This window comes from Zea mays, chromosome 5 (assembly GCF_902167145.1).
Source record: "Zea mays cultivar B73 chromosome 5, Zm-B73-REFERENCE-NAM-5.0, whole genome shotgun sequence".
NCBI classification, from domain to species: domain Eukaryota; kingdom Viridiplantae; phylum Streptophyta; class Magnoliopsida; order Poales; family Poaceae; genus Zea; species Zea mays.
In genome coordinates this window covers 76,334,821-76,350,394 of record NC_050100.1, presented here as the reverse complement: position 1 = coordinate 76,350,394, position 15,574 = coordinate 76,334,821, and the positions used below count along the sequence as shown (strand labels likewise).

Here is a 15,574-nt window from a genome sequence, read left to right as displayed (position 1 = left end):
GCGCGTGCAACCGGTGTAGACCGAGGCTTCCCGCATGAATCGGGAAGTCGCGGCATGAGGTTCCGAGGGGTACCCCTGCCTTCGTGAAAAGGAATTAGGCTTACACCTAGTTCCTAAATAATTTTGGTGGTTGAATTGCCCAACACAAATAATTGGACTAACTAGTTTGCCCAAGTGTATAGATTATACAGGTGTAAAAGGTTCACACTCAGCCAATAAAAAGACCAAAAGTTGGGTTCAACAAAAGAGCAAAGGGCCAACCGAAGGCACCTCTGGTCTGGCGCACCGGACTGTCCGGTGTGCCACCGGACATGTCCGGTGCACCAGAGGACTCCAACTCGAACTCGCCACCTTCGGGAATTTCCAAAGGCGACTCCGCTATAATTCACCGGACAATGTCCGGTGCGCCAAGGAGGAGCAGCCTCAGGAACTCGCCAGCTTCGGGAATCTCCAACGGCTAGTCCGCTATAATTCACCGGACATGTCCGGTGTGCACCGGACTGTCCGGTGCAACTCCGGAGCAACGGCTATTCGGCGCCAACGGCTACCTGCGAAGCATTAAATGTGCGCTTTGCGCGCGCAGAAGTCAGGCGTGCCCATACTGGCACACCGGACAGTAAATAGTACATGTCCGGTGTGCACCGGACATCCAGGCGGGGCCACAAGTCAGAAGCTCCAACGGTCGGAATCCAACGGAACTGGTGACGTGGCAGGGGCACCGGACATGTCCGGTGTGCACCGGACTGTCCGGTGCGCCATCGAACAGACAGCCTTCCAACGGCCACTTTTGGTGGTTGGGGCTATAAATACCCCAACCACCCCACCATTCATTGCATCCAAGTTTTCCACTTCTCAACTACTACAAGAGCTCTAGCATTCAATTCTAGACACACCAAAGTGATCAAATCCTCTCCAAATTCCACACAACGCCATAGTGACTAGAGAGAGTGATTTGCTTGTGTTCTTTCGAGCTCTTGCGCTTGGATTGCTTTCTTCTTTCTTGATTCTTTCATTGCGATCAAACTCACTTGTAATTGAGACAAGAGACACCAAACTTGTGGTGGTCCTTGTGGGAACTTTGTGTTCCAAGTGATTGAGAAGAGAAAGCTCACTCGGTCCTCGGGATCGTTTGAGAGAGGGAAGGGTTGAAAGAGACCCGGCCTTTGTGGCCTCCTCAACGGGGAGTAGGTTTGCGAGAACCGAACCTCGGTAAAACAAATCCGCGTGTCACACTCTTTATTTGCTTGTGATTTGTTTTGCGCCCTCTCTCGCGGACTCGCTTATATTTCTAACGCTAACCCGGCTTGTAGTTGTGTTTATATTTGTAAATTTCAGTTTCGCCCTATTCACCCCCCCTCTAGGCGACTATCAATTGGTATCAGAGCCCGGTGCTTCATTAGAGCCTAACCGCTCGAAGTGATGTCGGGAGATCACGCCAAGAAGGAGATGGAGACCGGCGAAAAGCCCACTACAAGCCACGGGAGCACTTCATCGGAAGAGTCCCGCACCAAGAGGAGGGAGAAGAAGAGCTCCTCCAACAAAGGGAAGGAGAAGAAATCTTCTTCTCACCACAAAGAGAAGAAGGAAAAATCTTCTTCCCACAAGCCGCATCGGAGTGGGGACAAGCAAAAGAGGATGAGGAAAGTGGTCTACTACGAGACCGACACTTCATCAACATCGACCTCCGGCTCCGATGCGCCCTCCGTAACTTCTAAACGCCAAGAGCGTAAGAAGTTCAGTAAGATCCCCCTACACTATCCTCGCATTTCTAAACATGCACCTCTATTTTCCGTCCCATTAGGCAAACCACCAACTTTTGATGGTGAAGATTATGCTAGGTGGAGTGATTTAATGCGATTTCATCTAACCTCACTCCACAAAAGTATATGGGATGTTGTTGAGTTTGGTGCACAGGTACCATCCGTAGGGGATAAAGACTATGATGAGGATGAGGTGGCCCAAATCGAGCACTTCAACTCTCAAGCAACAACAATACTCCTCGCCTCTTTAAGTAGAGAGGAGTATAACAAAGTTCAAGGGTTGAAGAGAGCCAAGGAGGTTTGGGATGTGCTCAAAACCGCGCACGAGGGAGATGAGCTCACAAAGATCACCAAGCGGGAGACGATCGAGGGGGAGCTCGGTCGGTTCCGGCTTTGCAAAGGGGAGGAGCCACAACACATGTACAACCGGCTCAAGACTTTGGTGAACCAAGTGCGCAACCTCGAGAGCAAAAAGTGGGATGACCACGAGGTGGTTAAGGTTATTCTAAGATCTCTTATTTTCCTTAACCCCACTCAAGTTCAATTAATTCGTGGCAACCCAAGATATACACTAATGACCCCCGAGGAAGTAATCGGGCATTTTGTAAGTTTTGAGTGCATGATCGAAGGCTCGAGGAAGATCAACGAGCTTGACGAACCCACCTCGTCCGAAGCTCAACCCGTCGCATTCAAGGCGACGGAAGAAAAGAAGGAGGAGTCTACACCAAGTAGACAACCAATCGATGCCTCCAAGCTCGACAATGAGGAAATGGCGCTCGTCATCAAGAACTTTCGCCAAATCCTCAAGCAACGGAGAGGGAAAGACTACAAGTCCCGCTCCAAGAAAGTTTGCTACAAGTGTGGTAAGCCCGGTCACTTTATAGCTAAATGTCCATTGTCAAGTGATAGTGACAGGGGCGACGACAAGAAGGGGAGAAGAAAGGAGAAGAAGAGGTACTACAAGAAGAAGGGCGGTGATGCTCATGTTTGTCGGGAGTGGGACTCCGACGAAAGCTCAAGCGACTCCTCCGACGACGAGGACGCCGCCAACATCGCCGTCACCAAGGGACTTCTCTTTCCCAACGTCGGCCACAAGTGCCTCATGGCAAAGGACGGCAAAAAGAAGGTTAAATCTAAATCCTCCACTAAATATGAATCCTCTAGTGATGATAATGCTAGTGATGAGGAAGATAATTTGCGTATTCTCTTTGCCAACCTCAACATGCAACAAAAAGAAAAACTTAATGAATTGATTAGTGCCATCCATGAAAAGGATGATCTCTTGGACACCCAAGAGGACTTCCTAATCAAGGAAAATAAAAAGCATGTTAAGGTTAAAAATGCTTATGCTCTAGAAATTGAGAAATGTGAAAAATTGTCTAGTGAGCTAAGCACTTGCCATGAGATGATAGACAACCTTAGGAATGAAAATGCTAATTTATTAGCTGAGGTTGATTCTCATGTTTGTAATGTTTCAATTCCCAATCCTAGAAATAATAATGATGAATTGCTTGCTAGGATTGAAGAATTAAACATTTCTCTTGCTAGCCTTAAAGTAGAAAATGAGAAATTGCTTGCTAAGGCTAAAGATTTTGATATTTGCAATGCTACTATTTCCGACCTTAGAAGTAAAAATGAAATATTGCATGCTAAGGTTGTAGAACTAAAATCTTGCAAACCCTCTACATCTACCGTTGAGCACACTTCTATTTGTACTAGATGTAGAGATGTTAACATTGATGCTATACATGATCACATGGCTTTAATTAAACAACAAAATGATCATATAGCTAAATTAGATGCTAAAATTGCCGAGCATAACTTAGAGAATGAAAAATTTAAATTTGCTAGAAGTATGCTCTATAATGGGAGACGCCCTGGCATCAAGGATGGCATTGGCTTCCAAAGAGGAGACAATGTCAAACTTAGTGCCCCTCCTAAAAGATTGTCTAATTTTGTAAAGGGCAAGGCTCCCATGCCTCAGGATAACGAGGATTACATTTTGTACCCTGCCGGTTATCCGGAGGACAAAATTAGGAGAATTCATTCTAGGAAGTCTCACTCTGGCCCTAACCATGCTTTTATGTATAAGGGTGAGACATCTAGCTCTAGGCAACCAACCCATGCTAAGTTGCCTAAAAAGAAAACTCCTAGTGCATCAAATGAACATAGTCTTTCATTTAAAACCTTTGATGCATCTTATGTTTTGACTAACAAATCCGGCAAAGTAGTTGCCAAATATGTTGGGGGCAAGCACAAGGGATCAAAGACTTGTGTTTGGGTACCCAAAGTTCTTGTGTCTAATGCCAAAGGACCCAAAACCATTTGGGTACCTAAAGTCAAGAACTAAATTTGTTTTGTAGGTTTATGCATCCGGGGGCTCAAGTTGGATACTCGACAGCGGGTGCACAAACCACATGACAGGGGAGAAAAGGATGTTCTCCTCCTACGAGAAAAACCAAAATCCCCAACGAGCTATCACATTCGGGGATGGAAATCAAGGTTTGGTCAAAGGTCTTGGTAAAATAGCTATATCTCCTGACCATTCTATTTCCAATGTTTTTTCTTGTAGATTCATTAGATTACAATTTGCTTTCTGTATCTCAATTATGCAAAATGGGCTACAACTGTCTCTTTACTGATGTAGGTGTCACTGTCTTTAGAAGAAGTGATGATTCAATAGCATTTAAGGGTGTGTTAGAGGGTCAGCTATATTTAGTAGATTTTGATAGAGCTGAACTCGACACTTGCTTAATTGCTAAGACTAACATGGGTTGGCTCTGGCACCGCCGACTAGCCCATGTTGGGATGAAGAATCTTCACAAGCTTCTAAAGGGAGAACACATTTTAGGATTAACAAATGTTCATTTTGAGAAAGACAGGATTTGCAGCGCATGTCAGGCAGGAAAGCAAGTTGGTGCCCATCATCCACACAAGAATATCATGACGACCGACATGCCACTAGAGCTCCTACACATGGACCTATTCGGCCCGATTGCTTACATAAGCATCGGCGGGAGTAAGTACTGTCTAGTTATTGTGGATGATTATTCTCGCTTCACTTGGGTATTCTTTTTGCAGGAAAAATCTCAAACCCAAGAGACCTTAAAGGGATTCTTGAGACAGGCTCAAAATGAGTTTGGCTTAAGGATCAAGAAAATAAGAAGCGACAACGGGACGGAGTTCAAGAACTCTCAAATCGAAGGCTTCCTTGAGGAGGAGGGCATCAAGCATGAGTTCTCTTCTCCCTACACACCTCAACAAAATGGCGTTGTAGAGAGGAAGAATCGAACTCTATTGGATATGGCAAGGACCATGCTTGATGAGTACAAGACTTCGGATCGATTTTGGGCCGAGGCGGTCAACACCGCTTGCTACGCCATCAACCGGTTATATCTTCACCGAATCCTCAAGAAGACATCATATGAACTCCTTACCGGTAAAAAGCCCAACATTTCATATTTTAGAGTTTTTGGTAGCAAATGTTTTATTCTTGTCAAAAGAGGTAGAAAATCTAAATTTGCTCCTAAAACTGTAGAAGGCTTTTTACTAGGATATGATTCAAACACAAGGGCATATAGAGTCTTTAACAAGTCCACTGGACAAGTTGAAGTTTCTTGTGACGTTGTGTTTGATGAGACTAACGGCTCTCAAGTAGAGCAAGTTGATCTTGATGAGATAGGTATTGATGAGGCTCCGTACATCGCGCTAAGGAACATGTCCATTGGGGATGTGTGTCCTAAGGAATCCGAAGAGCCTCCAAAAGCACAAGATCAACCATCCTCCTCCATGCAAGCATCTCCACCAACTCAAAATGAGGATGAGGCTCAAGTTGATGAAGAAAAAGATCAATCAAATGAGCCACCTCAAGATGACGACATAGATCAAGGGGGAGATGCAAATAATCAAGACAAGGAGGATGAAGAACAAAGACCGCCACACCCAAGAGTCCACCAAGCAATCCAACGAGATCACCCCGTCGACACCATCCTCGGCGACATTCATAAGGGGGTAACTACTAGATCTCGTGTTGCACATTTTTGTGAACATTACTCTTTTGTTTCCTCTATTGAGCCACACAGGGTAGAGGAAGCACTCCAAGATTCGGATTGGGTGGTGGCAATGCAAGAGGAGCTCAACAACTTCACTAGGAATGAGGTATGACATTTAGTTCCACGTCCTAATCAAAATGTTGTAGGAACCAAATGGGTCTTCCGCAACAAGCAAAATGAGCATGGTGTGGTGACAAGGAACAAAGCTCGACTTGTGGCCAAAGGATACTCCCAAGTCGAAGGTTTGGATTTCGGTGAAACCTATGCACCCGTAGCTAGGCTCGAGTCAATTCGCATATTATTGGCCTATGCTACTTACCATGGCTTTAAGCTTTTTCAAATGGACGTGAAAAGTGCCTTCCTCAATGGACCAATCAAGGAAGAGGTCTATGTTGAGCAACCTCCCGGCTTTGAAGACTGTGAGTACCCTAACCATGTCTATAAGCTCTCTAAGGCGCTTTATGGGCTCAAGCAAGCCCCAAGAGCATGGTATGAATGCCTTAGAGATTTCCTTATTGCAAATGGCTTCAAAGTCGGAAAGGCCGATCCTACACTCTTTACTAAAACTCTTGAAAATGACTTGTTTGTATGCCAAATCTATGTTGATGATATTATATTTGGGTCTACTAACGAGTCTACATGTGAAGAGTTTAGTAGGATTATGACACAGAAATTCGAGATGTCTATGATGGGGGAGTTGAAGTATTTCTTAGGATTTCAAGTAAGGCAACTCCAAGAGGGCACCTTCATTAGCCAAACGAAGTACACTCAAGACATTCTAAACAAGTTTGGGATGAAGGATGCCAAGCCCATCATGACACCCATGGGAACTAATGGGCATCTCGACCTCGACACGGGAGGTAAGTCCGTGGATCAAAAGGTATAACGGTCGATGATTGGTTCATTACTCTATCTATGTGCATCTCGACCGGACATTATGCTTTCCGTGTGCATGTGTGCAAGATTCCAATCCGACCCTAAGGAATCCCACCTTACGGCCGTAAAGCGAATCTTGAGATATTTGGCTTATACTCCTAAGTTTGGGCTTTGGTACCCTCGGGGATCCACATTTGATTTGATTGGTTATTCGGATGCCGATTGGGCGGGGTGCAAAATCAATAGGAAGAGCACATCGGGGACTTGCCAGTTCTTGGGAAGATCCTTGGTGTCTTGGGCTTCAAAGAAGCAAAATTCGGTCGCTCTTTCCACCGCCGAAGCCGAGTATATTGCCGCAGGCCATTGTTGCGCGCAATTGCTTTGGATGAGGCAAACCCTGCGGGACTACGGTTACAAATTAACCAAAGTCCCTTTGCTATGTGATAATGAGAGTGCAATCAAGATGGCGGATAATCCCGTTGAACATAGCCGCACTAAGCACATAGCCATTCGGTATCATTTTTTAAGGGATCACCAACAAAAGGGGGATATCGAGATTTCTTATATTAACACTAAAGATCAATTAGCCGATATCTTTACCAAGCCTCTTGATGAACAAACTTTTACCAAACTTAGGCATGAGCTCAATATTCTTGATTCACGCAATTTCTTTTGCTAGATTGCACACATAGCTCATTTATATACCTTTGATCATATCTCTTTTATATGCTACGACTAATGTGTTTTCAAGTCTATCTCAAACCAAGTCATAGGAATATTGAAAGGGAATTGGAGTCTTCGGCGAAGACAAAGGCTTCCACTCCGTAACTCATCCTTCGCCGTCACTCCAAGCAACTCTCCATTCTTGGGGGAGAAAGCATGAGCACCAAGCAAAAGGACTTCGTCTTTGGTATAATCTTAACTCATTTATTTATGACCAAAGGGAAGAAAGTATGTCTAGGGCTCTAATGATTCCGTTTTTGGCGATTCATGCCAAAGGGGGAGAAAGTAAGAGCCCAAAGCAAAAGGACCGCACCACCACCACCAATTTCAAAAACTTCGTGTTTTCAAAGAATTTTATCATTTGGTATCCTTTTGTGTTCAAAAGGGGGAGAAAATAGTATTTCGAAAATGATATATCAAAACCCTCTTGAACACTAAGAGGAGGATCTCATTTAGGGGGAGTTTTGTTTAGTCAAAGGAAAAGCATTTGAAACAGGGGGAGAGAATTTCAAATCTTGAAAATGCTTCTCAAAATCTTATTCATTTGCCCTTGACTATTTGCAAAAGAACTTTGAAAAGGATTTACAAAAGAGTTTGCAAAAACAAAACATGTGGTGCAAGTGTGGTCCAAAATGTTATATAAGAAAGAAACAATCCATGCATATCTTGCAAGCAGTTATATTGGCTAAATTCCAAGCAACCTTTGCACTTACATTATGCAAACTAGTTCAATTATGCACTTCCATATTTGCTTTGGTTTGTGTTGGCATCAATCACCAAAAAGGGGGAGATTGAAAGGGAATTAGGCTTACACCTAGTTCCTAAATAATTTTGGTGGTTGAATTGCCCAACACAAATAATTGGACTAACTAGTTTGCCCAAGTGTATAGATTATACAGGTGTAAAAGGTTCACACTCAGCCAATAAAAAGACCAAAAGTTGGGTTCAACAAAAGAGCAAAGGGCCAACCGAAGGCACCTCTGGTCTGGCGCACCGGACTGTCCGGTGTGCCACCGGACAGTGTCCGGTGCACCACCGGACATGTCCGGTGCACCAGAGGACTCCAACTCGAACTCGCCACCTTCGGGAATTTCTAGAGGCGACTCCGCTATAATTCACCGGACTGTCCGGTGTACACCGGACAGTGTCCGGTGCGCCAAGGAGGAGCAGCCTCAGGAACTCGCCAGCTTCGGGAATCTCCAACGGCTAGTCCGCTATAATTCACCGGACATGTCCGGTGTGCACCGGACTGTCCGGTGCAACTCCAGAGCAACGGCTATTCGGCGCCAACGGCTACCTGCGAAGCATTAAATGCGCGCTCTGCGCGCGCAGAAGTCAGGCGTGCCCATACTGGCACACCGGACAGTAAACAGTACATGTCCGGTGTGCACCGGACATCCAGGCGGGGCCACAAGTCAGAAGCTCCAACGGTCGGAATCCAACGGAACTGGTGACGTGGCAGGGGCACCGGACATGTCCGGTGTGCACCGGACTGTCCGGTGCGCCATCGAACAGACAGCCTTCCAACGGACACTTTTGGTGGTTGGGGCTATAAATACCCCAACCACCCCACCATTCATTGCATCCAAGTTTTCCACTTCTCAACTACTACAAGAGCTCTAGCATTCAATTCTAGACACACCAAAGTGATCAAATCCTCTCCAAATTCCACACAACGCCATAGTGACTAGAGAGAGTGATTTGCTTGTGTTCTTTCGAGCTCTTGCTCTTGGATTGCTTTCTTCTTTCTTGATTCTTTCATTGCGATCAAACTCACTTGTAATTGAGACAAGAGACACCAAACTTGTGGTGGTCCTTGTGGGAACTTTGTGTTCCAAGTGATTGAGAAGAGAAAGCTCACTCGGTCCTCGGGATCGTTTGAGAGAGGGAAGGGTTGAAAGAGACCCGGCCTTTGTGGCCTCCTCAACGGGGAGTAGGTTTGCGAGAACCGAACCTCGGTAAAACAAATCCGCGTGTCACACTCTTTATTTGCTTGTGATTTGTTTTGCGCCCTCTCTCGCGGACTCGCTTATATTTCTAACGCTAACCCGGCTTGTAGTTGTGTTTATATTTGTAAATTTCAGTTTCGCCCTATTCACCCCCCCCTCTAGGCGACTATCACTTTGGGAGGCAGAGCTCTCGGCCCGTCGGACCGCAGCGCCTTCCAGGAGATTCTTGAGCTCCCCCTGGATTCGCCGCCCCTCGGTTGTTGATGGCTCCGGCATCGTGCGGAGAAGCATCGCTGCTGCAGCCAGGTTCTGGCCGACCCCACTAGATGCGGGTGGCGGCCTGACCCTAACGTCGTCGGCGACGCGGTGCTGGAAACCCTGGGGCGGATGACGTATTTCTCCGGCCGGGGGTTGGCCCGCCCATGCCTGCCCGACGTCCCGGCGGATCGGCTCAAGCGCTCCTACTCCCTCGTCGAGCCTGGCCTGCACCCCGCGGATTTGCTCGAGCTGTGGGTCATGGCCCCCCGCCTGAACGGGGACCACAGCTAGCTCCCGCGGGATGTCAACGCGGGGCACCGGCCTAGGGAGATCACCGTCCTTCGGCATGCCGAGATAATTGCCTTCGGAGGGACCCCCTGGATCGACGTGGAAACATTCGCGGCTTGGGCCGCAGTCCTCGTCGTCGAGGCTGCGGCTACCGTCGGAACAGTCGGAGAGGTGTAGGATCTAGGACACCGGCTAGAGGGGGGGTGAATAGACGGTTTTGACTAAAAACAACAATACTAAGTAAATTTAATCAATACAACAAGGGGAATAAATTTACTAGTGTCAATAAGTAAACAATGTATGAAAGACAACTACGGAGATTGAATACTTTGAAGAACAATAAGCAAAACACTAATCAATTGCAAGGCAATAAGTAATGCTAGAAGGAATAGACACCGAAATTTATCCCGTGGTATCGGTGATTTGCCGATCACCCCTAATCCACGTTGAGGTGGACTTCAAGCTCTCACTTGCTCCTCTATCAAGACACGACTTGATCTTTGAGCCAAGTGGACAAGAAATCACTCAATACCTCGATTCCACTAATGTCACCTTTGCCGCTCCGGCGAGGTAGGCGCGAACCCCTCACAATCAACACCGCGACTTCTCCACAATCTTCTTGGAGAGCTCGACGGAGACAATCACCCGAGCCGTCTAGGAGGCGGCAACCTCCAAGAGTAACAAGCCAACGACGCTTGCTCGGTGTACCACCTAGTGCCTCAAGGATCACCAAATGATGCAAATGCACTAGGAACCCTCAATCTCTCACTAGAATGCAATCTCAAGCAAAGAGTGTGAGAGAGTGAGTTGGAGGATCACAAATGAGCTCAATGTGTTCAAGGAATGGCTAAGAGAGCTCTCACACACGAGCTACCCTTCTATTTATAGCCCCCCATCTAAATCCAACCGTTATGTGCAAAGGGGGGCAATTCTGCGCACACGCGGACCGTCCGCGCCCTAGGGCCGGACGGTCCGCCGTACAACATAACGGCTATAATGACCGTTGAAACATGTCAGAGCTGTCTCAAAAGGTGTGTCCGGACTGTCCGCCCTTCAAGCCCGGACCGTCCGCGACCTGGCAGATTCAAACACCCGAGCCTCGGGTCAAACGGAGTTAACACGTGCGGACCGTCCGGCTATAATTCCCGGACGGTCCGCGACCTGAGGCAGTACTGTCCGGACTTGTCACCCGGACAGTCCGTAGTACAAATCGATAAAAACACACAGTCCCTGTTCAAAAACGAGTTAGACACATGCGGACCGTCCGCGCCTCACAGGCGGACCGTCCGCCTATAATTCAGGGACAGACCCGAAGCTACCTTTCTCTGGTCAGGACTGCGGACGGTCCGGCCCTAAGGCCCGGACGGTCCGCAGTGCAATAGAACACAGTGTCAACACAAATGGTCAGACTTCGGACCCTCTGGAGGATCGCGGACGGTCCGCCCCCAAGGGCCGGACAGTCCGCGCGACCAAGACTTCTCAAATTTCAAACATGCTCTTGAATGAACTTTTAACTCACGAAATGAGAAGCGCTGTTAGTCCTCATGCAAATGCAACTACTTGATGCTCTATGAGGCACTAAGTTTTACACAGATCTAAGTCATTGACCCCTCTTAATAGTACGGCTATCTAGCCTACTAATCCGGTCAGGTATCTTCTCTAAACTCCTCAAGACCGGCAAAAGTAAAACCTATATTATACCTTTGCCTTCATCTGATCCACAACCAATGCGTATGACTCTTCAACATTTCCTGTTCTATGTGGTCCAACCCTGCATTCTTATTTCTCCAAGAATCGTTAGTCCACAAGTAGTTGTCATTAATTACCAAAACATTACTAGAGGGGCCTAGATGATTCACAATCTCCCCCTTTTTGGTAATTGATGACAACACCACATAGTATATTAAAGAGAAGTTTAGTTTCTCCAAATCTCTCTCATACCTAAGGTATAAAATAGATTTTGGAGATGAGTTTCATAGGACTTATCTTGAATTGAAGTTCTGTCCAAAAGATAGATAAATCCCAATAGAAACTCAGTATGCAAGAAGGGCTCCCCCTAAGTGTGTGCAGGATTATTTGAAGTTGAAGATATAACACACATAATATATTAGAGCTTGATGGAGACTTTCCTACAAACATGGTTATCGAGACATACAAGCGATGATTCGTAGAGTGAGCGCAGCAATTATAATCACATCTCGATTAACCACACACAGAGTAATTTGAACTAAAACATAGTTCATCCCACAGAATATTACAGATAATAATCCACAGACATACGACATAGAGTTAATAGATCGAACCAAGTTCCAAATGCATAAGACATAAACTAAAACGGCACAAAAAAGATAAAATGCATATGCATGGTCTTAGTGTCCACATAGAACCACCAACTCCCCCTGAAGGAGACGCCTGACAACTTCTCATCACTTCTCTCCCCCTTTGGCATCAATTGCCACAAAGGAGAGGCCTTACTGATCACTCGGCGGAGGATGCATGTGGTAATAATGAGTGCGGAAGGTGTCAAACAGGGAGGAGAACTGGTCAAAGTCCTGCTGGAGCTGCTGCTGCCTCTGACTGATATCATGCATGTTGTCAGTTGTAGAAAGATTATCAAACTGACTGGAGAGAGCACCCATGTTATCTTGAAAGCTTTGTTGCATATTATTCAGCCTTGACATGATGGGATCAGTGACATTAGTGTGAATGTGATCACGAAGGTCAGAAAATTCAGAGTTGAGCACATCCCAGTTGTCGTCAAAGCGAGACCGCATGTCATCGAGGCGGTGATCCACATGTGACATCAACCCCTCAAATCGAGTATCAATATGAGCCTCCAGCCCTTGCTGCATGTTGTGAAAATAAGGATCAAAATATCCTGGAGCAGGCTCCCAATAGTGCTGAGGCTGAGGAGGAGGTGGAGGAGGAGGCATCTGCTGTTCCTCAACATTAGGCGCTGCTCCACCCTCATAGCCAGGGTCTTCCTCATCATCTGGGAATGGAGTGAGTGGCCTGGTGAGAAACCCTATCTCATTCTTAAAAGGCCTGAATGGAGTGTGGACAATCTCACATGGGCCCTCAAATCTTGTCTTGGATTTGATAAGAGCCATAATGTATGGAGCATATGCCAAGTTTTGATTCTTGTCCATCTTTAAATCATTAAGCTGCCTCATCATGAAAAGAACAATGTTCATGACTTCTCCATTCATAATGTGATGAATTATGTTCCAGAACTTCTCCCTGATTTTACTCTTATCACCACTCTTGGGAAGGATGGTGACTCTGGCAATCTTGTTGATGACAGCAGGATGATGTCTGAGTCCTGCTGTCTCACCAAATCTCCTGGGTATACCAAGTCTGGCTGGCTCATAAAACTGCACAAAATCCTCAAAATTGTCTTCAGTATAAAGATCCACTCCAGCAGAAATGGTGCCATAGTTCAGACTGTTGGCAGCTGCAAAGTCAGCAAAAGAAGCAGAGTAGCGCTTGAAGCCAGTCATCCAGGTGATGGATTCTTCTGCAATATCAATCTCTGAGGTAGCCAAGAATTGCTTAACAGCCATTTCATTAAAATCTGTGCGCTGCCCCATAAACTGATATAGTCCGCATGCCTCAAACTTAGGGATCAAACCCTCCATGACTGATTGACTGAGCAGGAATGACCAATCAATCACCTGATGCTTATGGAAATTAGTATCCACCAGGGTGCCCCAGAAAACATCAAACTGCAGCTGCGTGTGGAAAAACTGGATGTTGGTATCTGATGGCAGAGCATACTGATTCACAGTCCGTCGAGAGCAGTACTCAGTCATAGAAAATCTCCGCTTTGGGAAAGTCCATCCTTGGATATCAATGGGATAATCAGGATGAACATGAGGAAAATCTTCCGCATCCATGGATTCAGTGCCCCCAGCTGAGGATTGGGCTTCTGAATCAGTGGTTGGTACATAATCATCATCATTTCCTCGAGGGCGCTTGGATTTAAAGCGACCTGCAAGTTTCTTGCGTAGACCACCAAGACCACTGCAACAATGTGACAAACATCCATAGATGAATAATTGAAACCAATCACCATTTATAAAAGGAATGGAACTGTAATGCTCTGCCAGGGTCCGGACTGTCCGCGCTAGGGGGCCGGACGGTCCGCGCCAGAGGCCCGGACGGTCCGCGTCCACCAGGCGGACGGTCCGCGACCGACCAGGGGCGACTCCAAGAACCCTAGCCGCCACAAGTGTTCAATTTGATGGTTTTGCAGATAATACCCAGCCAAATAAGTTGAAAATTTTGCATAGCATTGATATTGAGAAGAACTAACAATCCCACCAATCAGATTTTGAAACCCACTGCTCAATTTCAGATCAGAGAAGAAACCCAAATAATCTCAAAGTTGATGAAATTTGATTAAATCCACAAGATTTGAAGATACCGTGATGAAGACATGTTGAGGGAATGGTGCAGCAAGCTGTCGGACTGTCCGCACGCAACTTCACTTCACGGTCCGCGCACACTCGACACAAGAGAGGATATAGCGAGTGGAGAGCAAGAGAGAACAACCGAATAGGCACAACTGGCAAGTCTGCGGGCTCTGGTCCTTTTTCTGCCCTGTCGCGGACGGTCCGCGCGGGGGCGGCGGACGGTCCGCGTCCTGATGACCTCAGACAGTCTGCGAGGCTGCTCGGACTGTCCATTGCTTGATGCTGCGGACGGTCCGCGGTCCATGGGCGGACGGTCCGCGGCCTGATACTCATTTTTCCAATTTCTGTCCACTTTCTGATTTTGAATTCCGAATCCGAATTGGTGCTCATATATGGACATTTTGACCAATCCAAAAGTTGGTATGCATGCATATACTTATGATGTATTTGAGAAATGCAAGATTTTTGAATTAAACTATCTAGAGTAATTAGAAATGAAAAATGCACAAATAATACCAAATAAATAGCACAAAAAAAAAACATACTTAGACCCAAGATGCAAGGCGACACATGTGTGATCAACTTCAAGTCACATTAGAGATATCGATCACATTCATTTCACTTCTTAGAGAACAAAATCTTGTTTCATCCAAAGGTTTTGTAAAAATGTCTGCTAATTGATCATCGGTGCCAATGGAATAAATAGAGATATCTCCCTTGCCAACATGATCTCTTAAGAAGTGATGCCGTATATCAATATGCTTGGTTCTTGAATGTTGGACCGGATTGGTAGCCAATTTCACCGCACTCTCATTATCACACATGAGAGGCACATTCTTGAAAATAATTCCATAGTCCAATAAGGTTTGTTTCATCCATAATAGTTGAGCACAACAATTTCCGGCCGATATATATTCCGCCTCGGCGGTAGATAGAGCAACCGAATTTTGTTTCTTAGAAGACCATGAAACAAGAGATCTACCAAGAAATTGACAACAACCGGAGGTGCTTTTTCTATCAACTTTGCACCCCGCATAGTCCGAATCCGAATATCCAATTAATTCAAATTGAGCACCTTTGGGATACCATAGACCAATATTGGGAGTATACTTCAAATATCTTAGAATCCTTTTAGCGGCCTTCAAGTGAATCTCTCTAGGAGAAGCTTGAAATCGAGCACACATGCATACACTAAACATAACATCGGGCCTAGATGCGGTAATATAAAGCAAACTACCAATTATTGAACGATA

The 15,574-nt window shown here is 46.1% G+C and overlaps 1 protein-coding gene across 1 annotated transcript; it reads right to left on the bottom strand.

Annotated features, from left to right (window-relative positions):
• Positions 1-11,995: 11,995 nt before the first annotated feature.
• Positions 11,996-14,864, bottom strand: LOC111589317 (uncharacterized). Its single transcript, XM_023300145.2, has 2 exons — positions 14,333-14,864; positions 11,996-13,929 (listed from the first exon to the last, which is right to left on the bottom strand). The coding sequence occupies exons 1-2, from the start codon at positions 14,344-14,346 to the stop codon at positions 12,378-12,380; spliced, it is 1,566 nt and encodes a 521-aa protein (XP_023155913.2). The 5' UTR covers positions 14,347-14,864; the 3' UTR covers positions 11,996-12,377.
• Between the last annotated feature and the right edge of the window lie 710 nt (positions 14,865-15,574).